The following is a 23674-nucleotide window of genomic DNA, read 5'->3' as shown; positions in this document are numbered from 1 at the left end:
CTATTATATTTTATTTGGCTTCTGAGGAAAATTTCTTACCGATAAAAATATGAAATACCGTATCTCTACTTTCAAATGTCAAAACTTCTTGATTGTTTTTATAACAGGGTTGTTATCAATAATCTAAATGAAATTGACAACACATTTTCTTTTCTTTTTTTATTGCTAAACTCTTTTAATTATTTTTAACATTTATAAAATTACAACTACGTTAAAATGATCTCGCCATAAATTTTAAATCCATATCGTTTGACTACCATCCGCTATCTGAAAGTCAATTTGATATAAGGAAGTTCTCTTATTATTTAGTTAATTGGAAATATTGAGCAAATTTTTGCAATAAACCGGCTGACGTTCCCGCTAACGTCTCGAACCTTCGAGCTTCGACCGCCTCATGTCGGCACTTTGACGTCTAGAGAGAGACGACTACTAGGGGGCCTGGGTCTGCAGCTGGTCTATTATTATGCAAATTCGTCTAATCGCCTTTTCCAGTCGTTCGTTCGCGGATTCCCCGAAAGCGCCACTGTTTACGAGCGGCGATCTAAATAGGCGTTTTTAATCGAGATTTAAGCGAATTTTTAAGCTAAAGTATTAAAAAAAGTGTTCCAAAAAGGTTTAAACATCGATAAAACACGGAAGGGTGAGTGAAATTGGCGTAATTAATAAAATAATCGCCATTAAAATGTTGTATTCCTAAGCCTTGCCAAATCTAAGCCTTGGGGACTGGTTTTCCCCAATTTCCCTTTAAACGAAAAAAATCAATGAACAGTTGAGGTTGAACACTAATGTTTTTTTAATTGGGAAATGTTAATAACTGTAGAAGCATTTTTCCCAGTTGCATTGTCAATGGGAGTGTGTTACCGAGCTTATACATGCATTTGTTTTGGTTGTTGAAAAACACGCTCTATTGTAACAAGATGTAAAAATAAGTAGTGTTGGTGTTACTGTTGGGTGTAGTTAAAACTTAAGTGTATTGAGGTTGTTTGGGCGTATGATACATGCGTGAGATGCATATATGGACTTAAAACACTCTTATTAAACATCATAAAGTGCCGTACTGATCAGTTACCTTGAATGTTATGAAACTATAATTAGGGCAGGAAAGTCTATTTTTCTTTAGTGCTGTAAAGGAATGCCAGAATAGCATTTTAATATTTGTACCATAATGCTTCTCATTCACTGCTGATTTATACAAGCCTAAATCTCTTGAGCATGGATTAAATATTAGTTAATCCATGTCTTGAGTCTGTTTTCTGGTGGGATATCAGAGACTTAGAAGTAGTTAATGCATAGGATTTTAAGCTCACAACTTAGGTGGATAGTAAAAATATGGACCCATTTCAAAATTACAGAGAAACATGAGTTTCCCACCATTTGTAGGTATTATTTTCTTAGGCAAACTTGTGCTGCCTTTAGCATGAACACCAATACCCACATGTGGCAGTGTGCCACTGTAATAGTTTTATAATTATTTCAGTATAATAATTTGTCTGTTAGAGAGACAAACCCTAAGATTCTTTAAATGCTACCTTGGGTGTGTTTTGTTAATATTAATTTGTTAAAGCTACCACCATTCATATCAAAATTTACTTGAGTACAACATAAGCTAAGGGTCATAAATATTTGTTGCTTAGTAAGGGGTAAAATATCCTTTCACAACAGCAGGAAAATAGTTTGAAGAAACATGTATCAATTAGATTATGAAACCTTGTTTTATGACTATGAAAATATTGTTCGAACAACAATTTTGAAATATCACAAGCATAGTGTGTATTATCATTATCAGGTTTAATATATTATCATATTATTGGTAAATGGATTATCGGATATGTTTCATTTATTACGAATCAACATCTCTATAAAAAGATAAATTCTACTCCTATGATGTCACAGCGGATATTAAACCTATCTAGTATCTACTTTGATAAGAATAAAAAATAATCACCCTTTTGACTTTATTATTATTGTGACCGTAAAATTTACAATTTCATTAGTGCAATTGTAAGAGAAATAATTAACCTTCAAAGCGTTTTTAGTTTAACGCGTAACCACCACTACAAAACGAAAAGAGAAATATATGAAGAGTCATTATTGAATATTTGACCATGTGGGGTACTGTAATTTTGATGTTATAGCTAACTTCTTTATAAATGAGCTAGTAAAATCTGGCACTGAAAATAGTGTAGAGCCACCTGGAATTTTAGTTTTTCGCAGTACCAGTTATCATGTATTTGTATGTGGATGGAGATAGGAGCTTCCGGATTTTGGGATTATAGCCCATGGATGGCGTACCTTTCACTTTCTATTTCCTTCTTATTCCAAAGCAGCGGTATAATTTTTGAAGCGGCAGCTTCCGAGAATCTTAGTTTGTAGAAAAAATCGTAGAGAGGAACAGGGGAGCGGAGTAGATGGATTTTCATCTCTGTTCCCTCTTACTGTGGCTTTCTCCTCTCTCTCGCGTCATCCCGGGATTCAATGAGCATGTCCCAGACTCTCCCATCTCCATCCCTGGCATCCCGTCAGTCGATTTTAGTCCCCTGTACACAATAGACATCGCTCTCGCAACGTCGTACCTTAAATTTTGTATTTTTAACTTCTTTCTATAAATATTTTAAGAAAATCCCGGTGTGCGGTAATAGAGTTTATATGTACCATCTGTAACGAGCGTGTTTTGATCAATTCGACGATTTTAACATTATATTTTTATCACTGTATCGGTCGTTTCAACGTCATTCTCAATAATATATCTATATATAAATGGTTTTATAATATATACCCCCGTAACTACCTGAAAGATGGATATGTGGAACGCTAATTTACCATATATAGTTTATGGTAATTATGATGATAATGGATTAAGAAGACCCTCTACGGCTTCTTGTGAGTTTACAAAATGTGTATAGGTCATGGCTTGTTTATTTTATGTTACATTTTAACCGAAATACTCGTGGCCCTTGTATTGCGTAGGAAGTGGAAGTTAAACCTTTTTTCTTCTTATGTTGACGCGAATATCCCCGTAATACGTAGTTGCGCTACTTCTATTAATGTTTCTAAATTTATGGATGATATGGTTGCTTAATTCCAATGTATGAGGAATTACAATGGTGCCCTAATGATAGGCGTAAAACCAGACGGTGGTCAAATTTTCTTAATCCCCGGTAGAGAATGTGGAATATTAATATCATCTATCGATTGGGGTGAATGTAGGGGGTGAGTCACTGTAAGGGTCTTGGCGAGCGAACACCCTCTCTCTCTTCCCTTCATCTTCCCTTCTGTCCACGGATGAGCGAAGCAGGCAGTGGTGTTGGTGGTGGGAAAAAGAGCGAAGGAGAGTCTGTGATTGGGAAGAGTAGGTGGGATGTTTGCCGGCTTAAATTCTCTATTCCAAGCTGGCTGGCAAGCGGGATTCTTGCAAGGAGAGTGGACTGCTGGAGAACCAACGCGATGGTGTTGGTACGGATCAATAAAAAGACCTGAGGTAGCTGAGATAGGGAGTAGTGGGCGTAGGAATCAGTAGCAGCTGCCCTTTTATTTTTGTTGAAATAAGAAAATGTCACAAATTCCTCGCTGCAGACTGAAATTCTTGCCAAAACTTTCGGTGTAGTTTATAGTGCAAACTTCAACTAAAGCCCTTAATTTCATATGCAAATAAAACATTCCATAATTCCTGAAGATATAATTTACTCGCCTGACAGTCTGGCGTCTAAGCTAGGATTAGTGAGAGGCTTCCAAATAAGAATAAGTGTGTTGTGGATTAGAGGTGTATAAAAAGGTGTCTGTCGTTTATCACCTAATGATAATGCTTATTTTGGAATTTTTGTACATGCCAATTTGATAAACATAACTCCGAAAGATTAAAATAAAAACCAAGAATGTTTTTCTAAGTTGTTGATGTAGATAGTGCGTTTCGCAAGTTTGGTTGTAGAATTTTCATTATAATGACATACACCACGCGTGTCTGTGATATTTACAGACTGTTTCCATGGGGTTTTGGGGATGGAAAGCGGAGATGTCTGTACGCTTTGCCCTCAAAATCGCCAGCACCCAGACTGTAACTCCAATAAATGCGTTAACAAATCAAAGAAACAGCAAGGAGCTGGAATAAAAAATGGGTCCCCAGACTCTGCCGCCGACGATGATACCCATCTTTCAGACAGTCAATTGGACTCTGTCCGAACGACCACTACCACTGGATCCAGTCTACACTCCTCTTGCAGCGGATCTATTATGCATGATAGCGCAGACTATCAGTGGTGTTTGGACTACGGATATAATAGGTATATCTCCCGAGTCATTTTGCGCTGTTAGAAATGATCGGCCGACAAAGCTTATTAGCATTGAAGAATATTCATTTATGGGTGTGAGATTGCTGACAATTGTTCTATAGATGCACTGCGCTTTATCTGTCGTTGTCGTTATACCATAAGGGTGTGAAAAGTATATTTAGACTCAGTGAAGTCAAAATATTTTCAGAGAGTACCACAATGTAAAAAAGTTTCCTCAAAGCATACTTTCGCCCGCCTTCGAGCGTACTGAAATTTCCAGTTACGACGATGTGGCGAAAAATATTGACGCTAATTTGGCTGAAATTGATATGGAAACATTCCGTTCAGAAGATATTCATTCGATTCTCGCTCTTCCTGCTATCTACTCTGGGGATTTGCAATCTAGTAGACATCAGGGAGAAAAAGGAGCTTCTGTTTCAGAATCAATACTCGGAGCTTTTGAAATAGATTCATCCGTTAGGTACATCTCTTTTCTTCCTTGTTAAAACTACCCCACTGTGTCACTTGCACTCCCTCGCGCTTAAAGCTTTAACACGATCAATGTATATAATGATTTTAAATGTATATAACCCAGTCCTCGTAGCGCATCTGAAGATGGTTCTACATCAATGTCAATCTGTAAAGACGAGCCTCTATTTTCCCCTTTGAGAGAACAACAAATTCCTCCCTTGGGAACGATATCCACTGATAGTCTGGATTGTGGCAGCTCTTTCGCCGAGCCAGACTTGGTCCTTACCTGTCGAGCCAATAAGAATAACTATACCATAGCGTTCGAAGGTAGTGGGCCGCAATTTTCGGATGATTCCGACTATAATTATCTAGAGGTTGAAGGGAGTAGCGGAGGAGACAGTGGAATGTGGCAAGACCAAGGGGGTGGGAATGGTGGTAGCGCCAATAACGTTCACAAGAATGGAGAACAAGGAAAAGGTAGGGGAGACATGATCCAGTCTGACTGCGTCTTCACTACCTGGAGTAAGTTGAGAAGACTTAAAGAAACCACTAGATCTCATGGGAAGAAAAACAAGACCAACAACTCTAATAAAAGTCAAAGCTTGCCAAATCTTCTCAGACAGTCCGTTTTAATGTCGGAAAAGAATATGGAGTCGTCTTGGGATAGCGGTAAAATGTGCGACTCGAAATTAGGGGGAAAGAAAAGCGCTTGCCTACCTTTATTTGACATACAGAACAGCCAGTTGACTAGGTCTAAAGATTCGGAAGGAAGCAGCGGTGGACCAGTTTCTCTATTGAAATTATTCATAAAACAAAGAACCCCCGGAAGTGGCTCCATGGATGAAGGATCAATGTGTAGCAGTCAGTCAGAAACTTCGGAAGTTTCCAGTCATTATCAAGCTTCCGAATGCTTGATAACCGTCATTACCAAAGAGGAGAAAGATGGATCGTGTAACGAAAATAAGTTGAAGAAAGAAACGCCGTCAAATCAGTTATTCACTCGAAATAATTTGGAAAATGAAGAGGAGACGAATAATAACAACGTTCTTCCTAGCGAAACTGTGGACAATGTTAATGTCCAAGGTGGTAGGACGGCTGACTTTAATGGAGAAAGCGAGGAAGATACCTCTCAATGTTTCGAAGACAGTTTAATGGAAGCCCAAGCTCCCAGGAGCAAAGCCTTGCAAGCTAGTGTTATTAAGGAAGAAGACGAACCTGCCGAAAACTCTAGCAGCGATGAGACTATGCAGGATATGAAGGATCCCTTCCTCAGTGACAGTGGCACGTCCGAAGAAACCGCAGCCACTAAAAATAATGTCAAGTCGTTCTTGAAGCAATCGAAGAGGAATGACAAAATGGAGAGGATTAAAAATGTTTTCTCTACTGGAAAGTCAAATCAGCATTTGAACATCGCGTGTTGCGCCACGATGGATGACAAACTCTTGCCTTCCAAGAACCTGGATTTGGTACCGGCTATTCAAACTCAAGGAACGCAAACCAAATTTGTAAACCAGAGAGGAATGAGCAGAAGTAAAAGTCCAAACTCGGACTTGGGTTTGGATGGCTCAGAATCTTTGCCAACTTCGGCCGCCGAAGCTGACGAAGTATCTCTAAGCTCTAGTGGTAAGAATTCTCCAATGCCTAGGAGTTTGAACAACTCGTCCCCTTCGAACAGGAAGAAATCCAACGTGTTGATAGCTACGACCAGAACCTGCGGGACCCAAATACCAGTTCATATAAAAGATCAAGAGGTACAGACATCCATTTTAGATGAACCCAGAACGGACAACTGGGGTTTTACCTTAAAAGAAGCTTATCCTAAAGGAGAGTTGATGGAGAACTTGGACGAAGCATTCGGTTCTCCCATGGAAAGGCCGGGAAGTCCAGTTCCGCCAGAGGAGTGTAAAGAAAATGACGATAACGAAGTTGATGAAGTTGAAAAGCACGAATCAGAAACAACGGAAGAAAACTTTGAAAAACATCAAGCTGAAAAAAAGATCTACGTCTGCTATCCTAACTATTCACTCCCGGATCTGAGTTTCTTAAGAACATTAACAGCGAGTCCTGAGCATAGGGAGGGACCAATAGTTTTCACTCCGACTGGAAGGAGGACTCCACTGCGCCAACCGGCTCAAAGACGGTCATATAGTAGCGAAGGTAGAGGTAGCAGAGGCCGTCCGAGGTCTTGCCACGATTTTGACACTCTGGCTCATCACAATTTTGGTCACATCAAAGATTGGGATTCGTTAAAGATACTTCTCCCTGAAGATATAAGAAACATTATCTCTTCAATGAGAAAAAGCGATAGCAGTTCCGGGAATGCGTCGTGTCTATCTAGTCATCGAAAAAACACTGGCTCTAGATGCAGTCAGCACTCTGGAAGTCGCAGTCACTCGCGTCAATCCAAAAGGCTTTTGGAAGGAAGCCCTTGTTCTTCGCTTTCATCCAGTTCCGGAAGCAACTGCAGCAACTTGAGCGCCAACGTGCCAAAGGTAGTTGGCCCTCATTTTGGAGTTCTTAAAGAGATCCCGCCTCCAATCCCGAAAAGATCAATGTCACTGCCTACTACGGAGAATGGTCAACAATACCCTAAAAGTATTTTGCGCAAATCTTCTTCATCCGGGCAATGCAACAATGGAAGTCAGGGACCTTATCCTCCAAAATGCCGAAGTGCCCCCATGATGCCCTGGGTTGAGGATGCTAAATCTAAAAGGCGATCTCTTCAGGAACCTTTCCATTGCCTCCTGGACAACATTCCAGAATCTCTGGTTACCAACAGCCAGCACAAACAACTTCTTTACAACATGGAATCTTCCAGGGTACAAGAGGGTGGGGAAGAACAACCGGCGATGGAACAGTTCTTTCAAGGTCAACCTAATCCACAGGGTAGTCCATCAGCGTGTTATCCTCCGCAGGCGCAATATAAACTATGTAGAGCTCGATCCGACGATTGTTGTCAAAACTACAACTGTAATCAAAACAGTAAAATATCACCAGTTAGGGAAACACTCCCAAATCAGAATAGTAGTACAGAGAGCGACGACGATTCCACCTCTGACCTACAAAAATTGTTGGTATCGAGCGCCACTTTGAATTTTGCGGACGCCTTGTTATCGGGGAAACAAATTAGCCCCCTTCAATCACCATCCTCCAACTTGGGGCAGCAATACAGTAATGATAGCAGTGAAGGAGACTTACAAGATTGTGGATGCCCACGCGGCAAAAAAGTCAGCTTTTGCGAGGATGTGGACGTTCAGGGCCATCATCATCATCACCACCACCATCACCAAGAGCCCTCTGTAACCTCGCCTTGTTACAGCGCGAACGCTACCAAACACAATTGCCCTTCGTCACCTTGCAACTGTTCATCCACTGATATTGTCGGCGAGATGATTAAGAACAGTTGTATTAAAAATATGAAAGCTGGTAAATTAAACAGTGTACTGGGGCTTTCTTCGAATTTGGTGCACTGATACCGTGCTATTTATACTTAGGGTTGTTGAAGAGATTGGAGAAAGCTGTAAATGCTGTATTGGATTTCTTCGAAGAAACTTCTAATTACGTAAATGTCATTTCTTGTCTTCATGTATGTCTTCTTGTTTTGTCTACAATTACGAATACTAAAGTTGTCACAAGTAAAATTCCGTTTTGTAGGATGACAAAGAAGTTTGCACCTATGAAAATGTGGTGCTGAACAATATATGCCCAGCTTTATATACCATACTAGCCGATGGCCTCTTGCCCAGTGTAACAGGGTTATTTGGCCCTCTCCAAAACTCTCCCTGGAGATTAGCGGAGAACTCTTGTCAGCAAGGTATTGTTCTTTTAAGATGTCTTAAACTAAAATAATTTCAAAGTTTTGTATCGTAATATTTAATTCAATCACTTCAGACCCAAAAATTCAGGAGTTGATTGAATTGGTAACTTATATCAATGGTGATTCGTCATTTAGCGATAACAGCACCAAATTCTGTGGATTTGTGTTTGGCCTTTTAAAGTTAGTATAATACTTTTAAGCCATTTAGGTTTCCATTACGCAGGATGTTCAAGAACCGAACTTTTGCATTGCAGCTTAAAAATGGCTGATCAGTGGGTGACCAAGTTTCTTTGCTGCGCTCGGCTAATTCAGCAAAATTATCAGCCAACCGCTCTAGTCTTCCTTATGTCCTCTCTGCCCTCCTTTCTGGGATGGCAGCACGAGGTCATGGCGATGCTGAAACCTTTGGCTACCCTAAACTTCCAGCTAGATTTACTCTCTGCCTCTAATGTTGTCAGCTCTACACCCGCCCCTCTTAGGGCTTCGCCTAGTGGTACGCCATCACGAGGTCAAAGGCCCGTGTCATACGCGGAAGTTAGTCGAAGGGATAGACCCTACGCGGACCAAATTCCTAAAACGCAGAGCTGGGAAGGGCTAGATTCGGTGCAAACTCCCGTAGATGAGAATAGAAACGTTGAACAGTTGTTCAACGAGGCTGATGCGGTTGCCAAATCACAAAGTGATAAGGAAAGAGGCAAAAATGTAGGAAAATCTTTAAATGATCACCCAGATTTAGAAATTGAAGATATTGAGTATCCGCCAAAGAGTGAGCTTGGGGATGAAAACGCTGAAGGAGCTGATAATCAGGGATTTCAGCAATTGCGTCAAAAATGGGAAAAAATGGCTGGGAAAACTTCAAAGTCTCCGGTACCGTCTAGTTCGCCTCCTAAAATGTCCCCTTCTCCCATACCCGTTTCGCCCGCAGCGGCGAAACCCCCTTTACCCAACTCTCATAGAACCAGGGAATTGATAAAGAAACCGACCCCAATCTCTAAGCCTACTACCCAACCCCAGGCCACCAAGGCGTCCCCCGTACACCTTCGAAGTAAATTACCCAGCCCTGTTCGAGCCACAACGTCACCGAATCGTAGTAGACCCCAAACGCCAGAATCTCCGAGGCACATGCCAGTTGTTAAAACTTCGCCGGTTGTAGGAAAAGTTGCAGCGGCTAATACCCGAGCCGCCAGTCCTGGCCAACCTCAAAATACGGGGAAAGCTATCAGAAAGTCTATGATTCCTGTACATAGGCCACCTACATCTAGAATACCCAACACCTCAGCTACCGCCAAACGGCAGCCTGTTGTGGCCAGACACCCCCCTACATCTTCGAGGTTCAACTAAAGAATCTTTCCTAATTGTTTTAGATTTTACAAAATTTGGCTGAGAAATTAATTTTTAGTACGAGGCCTTGTTATTTCCGGGAAAATGTAACGTAACGTTTTCCTGGGCCGGAATTTAAAAAAAGGGGTTTTTGGTACAGGAAATGGTCGAAACTATATTTACTTTAGAAAAGTTTAGGCCCATCCCATTTTGTTATCAGAATCTTTCGGTGATTGACAACAAAATAAGCAATATTGGTTGGTACTTAAACTTTTTTAAAATCATTATGATTCGACTGAAAAACTGAGATATTCAGAGATCAAAATTTAGTTTTTAAAACTGTTTACACGCGTTGAAAAAAGGTAGATAACCCCTTCTGAAAACCATAATAATAATAATAGTAATATAAAATATTAAATACCAAAGTATCTAACATTCCAACAGCTCTTTCTCTTGATCTGCCCCCCCCCCCCTTTATTTTTTATCAAAAGGAAAAACATAACAAAAAGGATTTAATGTTTAACCATAAAAGTATTCGATGATATCTGTAATATTCACTTTATCACTGTGTAAAAAAACAAACAAACAAACAAACAAAACGAAACTTGATGTTAGTATAATATCCAGAATATGTTCCACACGCTCTAGCTACCCCCCCCCCCACCTCCGCTTTTTTCCTCAACTTCTCTCCACTATATAATATATATATTGTTTCTTTCGAAACAAACCTGGCGATACTTATCTCCAAATTATTAAAAAGTTATATATACTTAGCGCTTAAGGGAGGTAGGATTAAGTTAGATTTCGCCTCCTAAGCTTATCTGCATGGCTAGTCAAGAAAGAAAAAAAAAATTAAGCAAAAACTATCTACTGTTAATTGAAAAATTCATTTTAAAAATGAGTCACCTAAAATTTTCTTTTAAGTTACTGATAGTTTTTTTTAATGAAAGGGAAATAAGCTTAATTTCTCTACTAAATTTAGATTTTTTTGTTGTGTAAATAATATATACATATTATATTATTGTTAATAACTATGTAAAACAAAAGATATTTATTCAATTTTTGCGTTTTTTTTAATCTATAAGAGAGAAAGAAAAAGAGAAGAAAAAGAGAAGATAACATTGTTCCGTTGTAAATTTATACCTTTAGCAAAGAGGCGGCGACGCTCGCTTCGTTTAAGTCTATTTTATACGCATTTGCTTTTTTTACTATTAAGTTATATCGTAAGTTTATAAAATATCTTATAAACTTACGGTTATATTGATATTTGAGAGAAGATACGAGAGAAAAATAATTATTTCACCCGCTGCACGTATTTATCGTAGTGGTTTGTTTAATGAAGAAGAAATTTAAATAATCTCATAATATTATACCGTAGTTTCTCGAAGCTATTACCAAAGTATTCACCTTTCCCCCATGTTTGTAGTTTGGCAAAAAAAATAATACGATCTATATCACACGTATAAGACATATTCTATTAAGTCTTTTATGAAGAAAAAAAATATACCAGCAAGAAAAAAACAACAATCTCTTCTTTAGAGTGGTGGTGGTATCAAATCTTTTTGCTTTACAATACCAAGCTGTACCTTAGTTTTAAGGAGCACGCATGAAATAAAAAGAGAAAAAAAAACCAAGCTCTCTCAATTTGTTTCTTCACAATGCTGCATGAACATCAATTTCTTATTTGGGTTTTTAATTATCGTAGTTTTCACACACACAGTTTTCTGCGTTACGTAAAACACATATTGGCAATTGCAGTTGTAGATATAACACTTTATACACGCACCTGCAAATCAATTATGTTTTCATTTCTTTACCAGTAGTTTACACCCTGGCTACGGTCTGTAAAAGACTGACTTAGTTTAGGGAAGGTTAAACGTATGGTGGAAGGTTTTTGTAACTACGCCATCAATTAAATTTTGATGCCGATGTTAATATAAGCTTTTGGTGAAGTATTTTCTGTCTTCTTGAATATTTTTCCTCGGAGATGGTCCAGGTTTTTTAGCTTAAAGGGCTGACCGGACGACCTCTCCTTTTCTACCCACTTGCTATGCTAAGCTGTGTAAGATCGTAGTAAGATCCCATGGTCTGAACAGCCCCTTTAATGGTGCGCGAGAGAGTGTGGCGCAAATCTTTTTAAATCATCAACTTGAGGCTTACCTTTATTGTGTTGTGTCCTCTCAAAAATAACCATTCTTGTAACTTAAGGATCCATTTTTTTCACGCTTCTTTCTTTCAGCTCGAAAAAAAGTTGACACTTACTTGGTTTAAAGGTCATTTTCTGTATTTCTTATTTCATAAAAGAAACCCCGGTATATTTAGGTGTGTCGTACTTAAGACGTAGCGTAGTTATAAGTTATTTATTACAAAAATAATAATAATAGAAATTGTAGTATAAAGGTGAATGTACTTCGTGTTTATAAGCTTAAAAATAAATAAATAAGAGAAGAGGGGAGGGGGAATTATACGCTTAAAAACTACATTAAAAACAATTTTAAACAACAAATGTCTTTTATTCAGACACATTTGGTAAAAATTCACTTCCTTTCCTTTACTATTATTATAAACTGTGCTCAACGAACGAAACAAAAAATAATCATAGAAAAAGCAAAAATGGCACAACTATGTGAAAAACTAAATTATCGGAGATTACATTTCTACGTCTGTACTGGAATGTTAATTTCCATGACGTGTGCGACGCCCATGAAAAAAAAAAGCTATAAGCCGACTGAATACGCATCGTGAAAATACCAAAACTATATTTTTTGTGGAAATGAATTACTTAAGACTAGAATCTTACGTTCGCTCTATCAAATTTATTCGAAAATTGAAAGGCTAATCAATCATCTTACGTTATTATTCACCCATGTTATGAAATAATTTCTGATTATCATATCTCCATATTCCGTAGCAGTAATAGCTATACAGATTGAGAATATCTATCTGTATAGTTAATAATTGCTACTCACTGTCAACGCAGCTATCCAAAAATCGACGCTGCATCTGGTGCTATAAAAACACGATGTTTGTTCACTTACTGGAGTTCATGAATTGATAGTTTTGTAACCTACTAAGGGCTAAGTATCCATGTTAAAACTTGCGTTTCAATTGAACCTTAAGCCCTTTTAAAGGCTGCAACTGACTGTTATTAAGGCGCTCCCAACGTTAACATAGATTTTGTAAGCTCGGTTTTTAAGTATTTAACGTACGCCGATGATTAGCCCCTCAGAATCCGAGAAATAAGAATGGATTGCATTATAGAGGGAATCAATTGAAAATACAACAAAAATAATTTTAATGGTATTAAATTTGAAATTAATTTAATACAAATCCTAATTAATACAAATTGCATATACTGGTGGTTGGTGTTAATCCCAAAATACAATTCATTCTTAATTTTTATTATTTTAATTTCTTTTAAAATAACAATTTATATACCTAGTAAATAACCTTTCGTTGAGCCAGTTTTTTTAAATAAATGGTGAAAACCCCCAAAACTAAATAATTTTAATTTATATTTTTCTTTTGCAGCCCTGGTACAACATTTCGGTCCAATTTTTTTTCTTAAACCGGCACAACTCTTTATAGAATTTTTTTTTTTTTTTTTTGTTTTCCACATAAAAAAGGTGCTTACAAAAGTTCTTGTCTAGGCACTCAAAATTCTTCAAATAATTTTGCGAAACCAGAGCACCTATAATTTTTTTTGTTTTCCTCCTTAAACCTACTTAAAAAATTTTCCCAAACGGGTTGAATTCTTTTTTTTTTTTTTAATTTCCTCTCTTCCTTTTTTAAAAAATTGGCGAGGTTTTTTTATTTTTATTTAATTTCATTTTCCAGTTTTTATTTAATTATGGATGGGGTTTGAGTGTGGTTTCTTTTCATTTCTTTGTCGACGTCGCCCGTGATTGGAATCTTTTACCTTTAATCACTTGTGGACGATGCTTAATGGAACCTTTTCTTCTTTTGCCAGTCTGTGAAAGAAATAGTTTTGAAGATTATAGATCGCGGGATTGGTTAATTAGCCTTATTCCTGATCAGCGCCATCTACCCATAGCGGTGACTTTGAGAACTACTGTAAGCGGCAAGCCAATCAGATGTCGCTAAAATCTGGTGACGTCATTTTTGGTAAGACCCGAGAGTGCCAGTCAGTGACGTCACCAGATTTTAGCGACATCTGATTGGCTTACCGCTTACAGTAGTTCTCAAAGTCGCCGCTATGGGTAGGTGGCGCTGATCAGGAATAAGACCGCTAATTGGGTCCGAATTTCAAAAGGACGCGTCCTTACTTTTTTGGATAAAACGTTTTGAGATTTTATTTTTCTCTCAACGTAAGGAATTACTGGTCGATTAGCCGGCTTTTTCACTCTATAAATGCGAACGAGCCAATGCTCCGTCGTATAGGCTTCTTCCAAATGTTCCAATTTGATATTTTTGTTCCCAATTTCCATATTTCTCGTTCTGTCAAACCCTGATGGACTTCTGAAATCCAACTGCAACTCTCCAAATCTGTAGTAACTTAACTTATACATTAAGCAATTTAATAATGTTGGTGATCCATGTTCATCAACTCTAAATTCTCCGCGATCCGTGAAGTAATCGCTTTCCTAAGGAAGGACGACATTCTTTAATTTTCATTCAATCACTCGAAACAATTATCTTTACTTTAATATCTTTAGGATGTTCCCCTTCCGCGATTCGAACCATCCAAAGGAACTTATTGATGTCATCACCGGAATAGCCAATGACACCTCCAAAAATGACTAAAACGTAATCAACATCGAGTTGCTTCATAATTTCATAGGCGGCTGATTCATTCGAAGACATGGCTTTGCCAACTAGGGCTATGTGACTATTGTTCCAAGTATTATTATCCACTAGCGTTGTCCGATTTGCCATTCCCGCTATCTGATAACCGTAATCCCACCAAGACATAACGCGCGAGTGATCTTCAGTGTTTTGAGAGAGCCAAAAGTACGCTTCGCGAAAATCGTCCAATATAACTCTAGAACTGTTAACGAAGAACAATTAAATCTACACCTCATACGCAGTTTGAAAATTGGCGACCCTTCATTACCCATCAGCACCGTAACTGGCCAAGACAATTGATGGACTAGAATAGGCGTTGCTGGTCACCCAAGTACAATGAACGGCGAACATCATTAAAACCATCATCATCAGAACTACCACGATACTTCGTATATTTGTTCCTAGGCCAGCGCTTTCTTTAGAAGTGTCAGGCTTTACCTTATTCCTAATACTACCGGCCTGATAAGAGAATTTTTTAGTCGAGTTACGCGACGTGTAAAGACGCTTCTTTCATTCCTCACTTTGTCATAGAGATTCTTGCTGCTTTTCTTTTCTGAACCATCACTTTCGTCACTATCATCGGTGTTGGACAATGATTTTGGGGTTTCATCTTCTTGGAGGTACAAATGGAAAGAATGGGAAAAGGCCACTGCACTCAAAACGCAGACCACGGGAGTTAAGGTTAACATCAATCGAACCATCACACCGGCAAAGTAGACTGAAGTGATGGCGTAGAGAATAATGAAGACTCTCTCGTCATTGACGCTTTTGATGCAATACCACAATCCCACGGGGAAAGTAAGAACCAGAACGTGTAGATCAAAGAAGAATGAAAACCAAGTTGTTGGTTGATGTTCGGAAACTGACGCGATAATGGGGATATGAATTTTAGCGTATCCTGTATCCCAAAGGGAATAAAATCTCCCACTCCATGGAGCAATATACCCTGAATAAGAAGTGGGGAATCAGCAAAATATCTTCTTAGGGCTGTTGGGTTAATTTAGTACCTGCATACGTCAGACCAACAACTGTTAAGAAAACTACCCCAGCTACAGAAGTAACTGATGCAAAGAAGAGTGTTTTGAACTCTGCGGAAGTTAAATATGTCTGAAGATACTTCAGGAGAGCGTAGGCATTCAATAGAACAAATACGCCAGCTGAAGCCATATGTTCGCTAGTTCGAACCGGCTGAAAGCCGACAAAGGGAATTTGCATGGAACATAGAAGACCAACAATATAAAATGTACAGTAACCTAAAAATTTTGTACAGTTAAAGAGTGTTGTATTGAAGGATCTTTCAGCAGTGTTATAATCCTACCAACAAATAGTTTATGAGAATAACGTCCCATTATTAAAAGAACAAAGACGTGTAAAGGAATGAGGTTGATGATGAAGACGTAACCACCCCAAGCCGAAACCATATAGAAATATGATAAGGCTGTTAGAGTGGCCCAAAAAATTGATCCAGTTTTAACCGTTTTCACCTAAAACATATTTTGCTATCATCTTATCCATTCTGTAGCTAAATTTCAAGACTCGCGCTCTTTACCCATAAGTAATAAGTGAACATTAGAGCAAAAATTGCAATTCCTTCATTGTCGTAGCTTCCAGCTACTGATCTACTGATATAACCTGGAACTATAGCTATAAAACACGCCGCAAAGAGCCCAGCTCCTTCCGTCCATAATTCTTTGGTCAATAAATATGTGGCCAAGGCGGTTAGACCGCTGAATATAGGTGCCAAAAACACGCATATATCTCTTATGTGAATGGGTATATTTAACAAATGTAAACCATAATGTATGGCTCCTGAAGTTATCATTAATCCAGGATATACCTAAAATGGAGTATCATCATTGCGTAAAACATAAAACCGTAATGGTACGTAGAAGTAGATGTAAAATTTGCATTTTACCGTCCCTCCTACAATCCTTCCTAATGGATACCACGCTCTCTCGTCAAACCAATTCAAGAAGTTGTAGAAGCCATGGTTTACCATATAATGTGTAGCTCGATAATTAAACCTATAAATTGTAAAATAACATGTTGGCATAATTGTTACGGTATCTTAAAGCGTTAACACGAGTTCCTCCCCAAAAACACGAGCAATGCTTATAAACAGGTTCTTTGGCAGCTTTAACTTACCAAGGGTCAAACTCGTGAATGATACTTTCGAATCTTATGACGGCAAACAGCCTGGAACTGAAACCAGCTAGCCAAGCTAAACTTAATACGGTTACTCTTAAAAGTATTTGCCATCCTATCGTTTGCATTAAAGGATTTTGATTCGAATTCTTCTTTTTCGATTTACTCGCCGATTGAACGCCGGGTGTAGCCATGACACTTTTCGGCAAAACGAACACGTCGAGTCAAGCTTGACGCCGAGTGCAACTTACGACACTATACCCTCCATGTGGAAACCAATAGGAATACGCCGAATCTTAGAAATTAACCAATGAAGTATTTTGTTAATCCAGATGGCGCTAGTAGATTGATTTTGCCATACTGCTAGTGCTATAACAACTTTACAGTGAGTCAATATAGGAATCTTGCACGTCGCTGTGTCCCACAGATTCCCGCTTGGAGACCGTACCGTAGAACGCGTAGACGTACTGAGTTCCAGCTGGGATTGAAATAATAAGTTTCAGCTTGGGGAGTTGGGGTTTCAGTTCGGCGCGTGATTTTGTACGATCAAGTTTCTTACGTGTTGTCAATTACCTTAGTTAGGCCGAAAAATTTTGTATTCATTTTTTTAAAGAAGCTATAAGATGACGGTGAAAGTGAATGTGGAATATTGGTGAGTTTCGTGGAAGCTTGAGTCAAGGGTTACTGGTCATTTTGTGGTTGTTAACTTACGGCGCCATACAATAATTAGGGCATGAAGGTCACTGACCCCGATATCGCGAGTGTAAAATAAATCTTTCGAAGGGTTCACAGATTATAATGTAAAATTCCAGTACTGTGGAATATAGGAACTGTGGAATATAGGAGTAGCAATTGCTATCATAACGCAAACTAACCCATTGATAACATAGGAGTTTTTGTCTTTGTCAAATCGAGGAATATAAAAGTGTTAGGTTTGATTTAGCCTTATTCCATTATGCCATGTCTCGGTCAAAATGGCTTTTAACTTACGAATAGTTTTCACTAGTTTCAAAAATACAATACCCGGCCATGTCCAGGCCTCATGTTATTCAGGGGGCAATGATCTTACCCTGCGAAAAAATGATACCATTCATCATACATCACGTGTATAATATTGAAGGTATACTTTCTGAAATAGTGGTAGATGAGGTTATGGAACCCGCTTCGAGGCGCTCCGGGATAATATTTTATCCCAGGTACCGGAAGCGGAGGTTGAAGGCAAAGTTGGTAGGAGCACGTCATTCGAAGTTGAAATCAATGGCACATTGATCTTTTCTAAACTAGAACGTAATGCCTTTCCAGACTTTCAAGAAGTAAGACACGACTTGTCTTTATATATAAATATGAAATTGGTGTTGTTAATTCCCCTTTGTAATTCAAGGTGGTTCAAGAAGTAATTAATGCTAAAAATGAGAAACCGCTTAATAAGGTGGAAGGAACTCAGGCATCATGCGTAATTCTTTGAATGACCGTTTTCAGATTTGCTTTCTAATGTTATAGCGAATATGATATTTAACCAAAGCCGTAGCCTTTGTATGAAAACCAACTTTAAAGGGTTAAAAAATACCTTAAGGTGGTCTGAAATTTTAAGCGCAATAAGCTATTCGTTAACTCGTAATCTCTATAACTTTAATCGCACATCACTCGCTCTTAAATTTAAAAGTTCCGAAACAATAAATTCTTTGTTGTTGAAGTTGAAATCTAATGTACCATTTTAATCTGGATGGTTGAAAAAATAATTAAAGTCGTGATTTTAGAACTAAACAAGCATTTATTCAAAAACAGTAACAGTTTTTAGCTCACGAGGACAAATATTTTCTTCTGGGAGTTTTCTTTGTACAATAGACAGCGAAACTTTATATATGTATGTTATATAAAGCGACTAAATGAAATTAACAATCTTTGATTAATTCATTTTTTTAGACCATGCTTATGGCACTTGTCTCGTCAGTTTTTCTTCGTTTATCAATCTCAACATTTTTTTAAGTTAAAATGTATATATATATGTGTGTATGTCAATTAAGTCTAATTATATTTATTACTTTTGCGTTTCTTTCCGTTCAAAAGTTAAAAATTCCAACATTTACTGGGCCATTATTCTCTTGTTTTTAACAAATATATTATTTACAAAGTGAGCTTGCTTATTATACCTTTTAGTTTAATTTGTTTGTTTCATATTTCATTAATCTCCAAATTAATGCGTAATAATTATTAACCAATAAAACGTTTTCATTATCACTGGAGTATCGAAAATTTTGAACTACAGCTAACTTGCTAGCAGATTACAGGAAATGATTAAAATAAAATGAGACAACGATCAGCTTTTCAATCTCAATATTTTTTTGATTTTCTTCCTCTAAGAATAATTTTGGTTTAGGTATTTTTTTTGTGACAAATATTTAGCAAGAAAAATTGGCCAATAATTTCCCCTCAACACCATTTGCCTGTACTCTGAAATTTACTAATCCAAAGTTATCAATAAATACTTTACTTTTTCGATATATATACTTTTTCAGAATAATCTCCCGGTAATGTTTGACCCCGGTAATTTAAAGGGGTATGCCAAATCTCAAAGGTAATAATAGTTAGTTCAAAAATAACCCTCAACATTTTATTGCAAAATTGTGTTAAAACATACTAAGAACGGTGGTACTTAACAAAAATTGCAGTATTGGTCCCACTGAATGCTCTGCACAACCCGCCCACGCTAATCAAATAAATAAATCAATTTAAAGGCGATTTTAATTGATAACTTCGGATTAATTTCATAAATGGGATTGTTAACAAGACTACTTTTATCAAATTATTATAGTCAAAAAGTTCAATAGGCCCTAATAGCCTTATTCCTGATCAGCGCCACCTACCCATAGCGGCGACTTTGAGAACTACTGTAAGCGGCAAGCCAATCAGATGTCGCTAAAATCTGGTGACGTCACTGACTGGCACTCTCGGGTCTTACCAAAAATGACGTCACCAGATTTTAGCGACATATGATTGGCTTGCCGCTTACAGTAGTTCTCAAAGTCACCGCTATGGGTAGATGGCGCTGATCAGGAATAAGGCTAATTGAGATTTTTTTTTTTTTTTTAGATTTTTAGGTATTAAAATTTTATTTTTTTTTTTTTGCTCAATAAAATATGTGGTTATATTTCAAATTGATGAACTGCTCAACAACTGTAGCGTTTAATCTTTTTTTCATTAAGATTTTTATGTTAGTAACAAGATGGCAATATTTTCATTAGATTTAATTAATTTCATCTTAATTAAATTACTTCTATTAATCTAAAATGGTATAAAGATGATTTAAGGAGTTAAAATTAAACCAAGAAAAAAATGCAAACGCAAAATGCATTTAATTTTTTAAATACATAAAAAGGAGTCATTAAGGGATGACCTTTTTATAAACTCATTAAATTAAATAATTTTCTTTTTTTTGCTTCATAGATCCTTCCTCAAATCAACGTTATATCAGATTTTGTACATTTATCTACTAAAGGGATGGCTTTATACATCAACTATAAAAATTCATTTTTTTATTAATTAATTAATTAATTATTATCTCTCACTTCCGCTGCTAAACAATTTTTAACAAAAAATATAATATATATATTTAAAAAAAAATTGCTAAAAACCCATAAGCAATTTTTCACTTAACTTCTACTAATTTCTAATATACTTTTTCTTTTTATTTTAATTGGCTGTATTTTAGTGAATGTCCTTAACAGTAATGAGATCTTGTGTTTTTAATTTCAATGTTGGTTGTGTTATTTATTGTGTACAGACCCCTTTCTTCCCCATTCTCCCATTGACAACGAAGACCTACATCGAAAGACCTAAAACCATTGTGGACCTTGGTTTAATTGGCCTGATAGGTTTAATTATAATTAATTTTTACCAAAGAGATCACAATTCGTCATGTAAACTTTAGTGCTTTTAAATCACAATATAATTGCGTATAATTACTTTTACGATCCATAATGGAGCAGTAATTTTTGAAAAACTAAAGTGTGACACGTTTGTTTCACAAACTAAGTACTAAAAGGGCAAGCATTAAATATACAGCCAATTAAATCCGGTAAAAATGTTTTATTCTAGAGATTTTCTGTAGTGTTTGTTTTTCCCCCCATTTTTGTTGTTGTTGTTATTGTTGAAAATCTAAAACAGCTACCATATATAGAATATTTATACAAATACATAGAAGCGTAAGTTTATAAGATATGTTCCTTCCATAAGTATGACTACACTCTGTGGTTTATTTAGCAGTCCATCTTCCTATTTAGTCTGTACTAAGCCTTTGATAGCGACTCACCAGGCGTCGCTTTACCTACATCACTTCATGACAAGCTCCAGTTTGTAACCAGTGACAAACTTATCATGAACATATCTTATGAACTTATGATAGAAGGGGAAGGGAGAAAATTCATAATGTTAATTATTCAAACATAATTCAACATTTTTTTTTTCCGTTATCTATTTTCTAAACAGGAGAAGTACAGTGCGTTTTTATGTTTTTATTTATTCTAAATAGTTGAAAAAGTTATGTATATATATGTATTTATATATGTACTTGGTTAAAAATAATTCTAATGTAATTATAATTATATTAATAAGTGTAAAATTTAAGGGATAAATTTTTGTAAATGATATATATATATAAGGACTAGTTTATCATACGGTGGAAAAAGGGATGGGATAAAGACGATAAATTCTATTTTTGTTTTCATTTGTTTGTGGATGAGAATGCGTGTTTGTTATACATGACTTAAACATAGATATTTTTTGTATGTTTTTTATCGAAAACGACGCTAATCTGGTGGAAGAAAACTAGCTAGATGATATTTATTACAAATATGTGGCCTTACATCTTCATTCTAAAGAAATTAACGTGTTTTTTGAAGTTTAGAAGGTAAACTAAACATTATTTATTTTGACTTACCATGGACACCAAACTCTCTAGGAACGGTAGAACTTTCAAAAGTTCCCTGTCATTACGATCCATAAACCAACTTTCAATAGGAATTCCATTTTCTAACTGTGAAGTTACATAAATTAAGTATTTTGAGATTTACCGATGTATTGTCAGTTTTAAACTAATATTTTTACCTGATAACCAAATGCCTGCGGTGAATTATCGATGATTATTGTACGTGTTAAATCTCTACCCAATATTGTTAGATCTTTGATATAATTTCCCGCCACGCAAACACAGTGTTCTCGAAATAATCGATATCTAATGAAAATAGAATTAACAATAATTTACTACTTTTTTTTCTTTATTAATACACACTTTATAAGTCTTCGATCTGGATCTAGCAGATTGAGAAGCTTATCAGCGTAAACTTTTTTAGAGGCTGTAAATAGGATGACTTCAAAGATTTTCGATACGCGTTCCAAAAATTCTCTGAAATATGGTCTGGTTCTTACAAAAACCTACAATGAAAGAAATTATTCATTCAAAGTTCATAATTTATTAATTGTTTTCAGTAACCTTGTATTCAACATCTTGAAAATTAACCGGGAAAGTAAAAGTTGCATCATCTAATTCGGTTAAACTGCAGTGAACCAAAGTTTCATCCTGAGTGAAATATAATTGGTGTAAATTTTCGTCATAGTTTTTCTACACCGCGTTTTGAAGTTTTTAAAACTCACGAGATCAAGAACCAAAGAAAATTCGGGGCTACTTCTCGTTCTTAAAGGAAGAGCCGGGCACCGAGCTCTCATTTCAGGGGTTAAAGGTGGCAGATGTTTAATGAAGTAATAAGGATCGAACGTGTCCCATTCTTCAGAGGCGACTTCAGCCTCTTCAGGGGTTGGGTATTCCGCGTGATAAGTGTTTATTTGATTGTTACAATTGGGTGGAAGTGTGGGAGATGGTGGCCTTGTGTCTTGAATCTCAGATTCTTCGTCAATCGAGTCAGTGCCATCATTTAAAAGGCCTTAAAACCACTTGAAATTAATTTCACTAAATTCATCTTTTAATCAATTTATAAAACTTTTCACACCATTAGTGCAGGCTAAATCAAGTGTCATGTCAGTGAAAAAATATCGATCCATATCACCGGATCCATCTATAATTGTTTTTATACATTTTTTTAGAATATTTTTTATTTTGGGTACTTTAAAATTAATCTTGTTTTACCATCCAAAATTTGATAAACGGGTGAAAAAATTGCCCCGGCTAAATCTTGCGATTTTAGGCTAGATTTCTCGGACAAGACTATAGGTTGAGAAATGGGTAGCGTGTCAGAAGAGACAACATTGCACTTGTCAAGGTTTTTTTTGCAAACCGAAGATTCGTAAGAAATATTTGAAATAAAGGATTTGTCATCCATGGTAGTAGAGGCGTTTAGAGCTACACCATTGCCATTTTCAGAATTACTCGGGATACAGTGCTTTCTACGACGTTTACGTGGAAGTTTTTTTTTAACCTTTCCCTTAATTAACAATAAAACATTTATTTACATCATGTATAATTTGGAAATTTGATATCTGATATTAGATAAGTACTTTTTTAATAAATTTATCTTTGATAGTAGCGAGTGAATTCCTTGTCAGAACTTTTTCTAATGTCACCTAGGGGTGACATAATATTTTGTCAGCAAATTTAAAGTCACCCTTTTACTCGGGTTACTTTAATAACCTGTAAAGAGGCTCTGTTGGGAATTTTTTTGGTACAAATAAAGCCATTCTCGGGTTTTGCAGAAATACAGCCGTCCAATGGAAGTTTGGGTTTTTTGCCAGAAAAACGGTGTTTGCCGCCATTAGCCACGCCACATTTGACATTGGCATTGCTACTTTTTGGACAAAGTTTTGACCAGTTTGAAGTACGGACGCTGCGCCGAACGGGCAT

At 36.8% G+C, this 23674-nt stretch overlaps 5 protein-coding genes across 10 annotated transcripts in view; 2 read left to right on the top strand and 3 right to left on the bottom strand.

Annotated features, from left to right (window-relative positions):
• The window catches only part of LOC149610022 (sodium/mannose cotransporter SLC5A10-like), a 3615-nt gene extending 3246 nt beyond the window's left edge, over positions 1-369 (bottom strand). The window contains exon 1 of one of the 2 annotated variants that reach the window (XM_089859875.1): positions 40-369. The gene's annotated coding sequence lies outside the window, so the exon portion shown is untranslated. The remainder of the gene's footprint in view (positions 1-39) is intronic. The other variant, XM_089859876.1, reaches the window with a different exon arrangement.
• Positions 1-18591, top strand: part of LOC149610020 (uncharacterized) — a 23283-nt gene extending 4692 nt beyond the window's left edge. The window contains exons 1-10 of one of the 5 annotated variants that reach the window (XM_089859855.1): positions 387-640; positions 3974-4277; positions 4474-4746; positions 4861-8162; positions 8231-8322; positions 8391-8550; positions 8628-8733; positions 8808-17476; positions 17963-18137; positions 18206-18591. In XM_089859855.1, coding sequence (XP_089715981.1) covers positions 3997-4277; positions 4474-4746; positions 4861-8162; positions 8231-8322; positions 8391-8550; positions 8628-8733; positions 8808-9894 — 5301 coding nt within the window. In that variant the 5' untranslated portion in view covers positions 387-640; positions 3974-3996 and the 3' untranslated portion in view covers positions 9895-17476; positions 17963-18137; positions 18206-18591. The other 4 variants (XM_089859853.1, XM_089859851.1, XM_089859852.1 and 1 more) reach the window with 4 other exon arrangements.
• LOC149610017 (ceramide synthase 1-like) overlaps positions 1-23674 on the top strand; it is a 38123-nt gene that overhangs the window by 4560 nt on the left and 9889 nt on the right. The window lies entirely within an intron of this gene.
• On the bottom strand, positions 12366-17018 carry Stt3B (catalytic subunit 3B of the oligosaccharyltransferase complex). The gene is made up of 10 exons (XM_089859868.1): positions 16825-17018; positions 16595-16703; positions 16229-16516; positions 15998-16163; positions 15687-15932; positions 15201-15625; positions 14948-15138; positions 14536-14881; positions 14160-14477; positions 12366-13844 (listed from the first exon to the last, which is right to left on the bottom strand). The coding sequence occupies exons 1-10, from the start codon at positions 17016-17018 to the stop codon at positions 13752-13754; spliced, it is 2376 nt and encodes a 791-aa protein (XP_089715994.1). The 3' UTR covers positions 12366-13751.
• On the bottom strand, positions 18576-23674 carry LOC149610019 (CTD small phosphatase-like protein 2). The gene is made up of 10 exons (XM_089859895.1): positions 23465-23674; positions 23332-23397; positions 22964-23258; positions 22827-22892; positions 22474-22760; positions 22313-22399; positions 22112-22254; positions 21928-22054; positions 21761-21856; positions 18576-21695 (listed from the first exon to the last, which is right to left on the bottom strand). The coding sequence occupies exons 1-10, from the start codon at positions 23672-23674 to the stop codon at positions 21630-21632; spliced, it is 1443 nt and encodes a 480-aa protein (XP_089716021.1). The 3' UTR covers positions 18576-21629.

Source organism: Phalangium opilio, unplaced genomic scaffold, assembly GCF_054372755.1.
Source record: "Phalangium opilio isolate 3A_F unplaced genomic scaffold, DU_Popi_V2 ptg000344l_1, whole genome shotgun sequence".
Classification (NCBI taxonomy): domain Eukaryota; kingdom Metazoa; phylum Arthropoda; class Arachnida; order Opiliones; family Phalangiidae; genus Phalangium; species Phalangium opilio.
Note: the sequence above shows the minus strand (reverse complement) of the source record. Positions and strands in the feature narration are given on the sequence as shown.

Bases quoted from the DNA above. Each gene is read 5' to 3' on its own strand.
- Stt3B (XM_089859868.1), bottom strand. From the start codon at position 17,018: ATGGCTACACCCGGCGTTCAATCGGCGAGTAAATCGAAAAAGAAGAAT. The intron at 14,478-14,535 runs GTAAAGATAATT...GTCCTTCCTTAG, and splicing joins AACATCCTAAAGATATTAAA to GAAAGCGATTACTTCACGGA. The intron at 13,845-14,159 runs GTAAGGACGCGT...TTTCTTTCACAG, and splicing joins AAAACGTTTTATCCAAAAAA to ACTGGCAAAAGAAGAAAAGG.
- LOC149610019 (XM_089859895.1), bottom strand. From the start codon at position 23,674: ATGCCCGTTCGGCGCAGCGTCCGTACTTCAAACTGGTCAAAACTTTGT. The intron at 22,400-22,473 runs GTGAGTTTTAAA...TATTTCACTCAG, and splicing joins TTTCTTTGGTTCTTGATCTC to GATGAAACTTTGGTTCACTG. The intron at 21,857-21,927 runs GTAAAAATATTA...GTAACTTCACAG, and splicing joins CGCAGGCATTTGGTTATCAG to TTAGAAAATGGAATTCCTAT.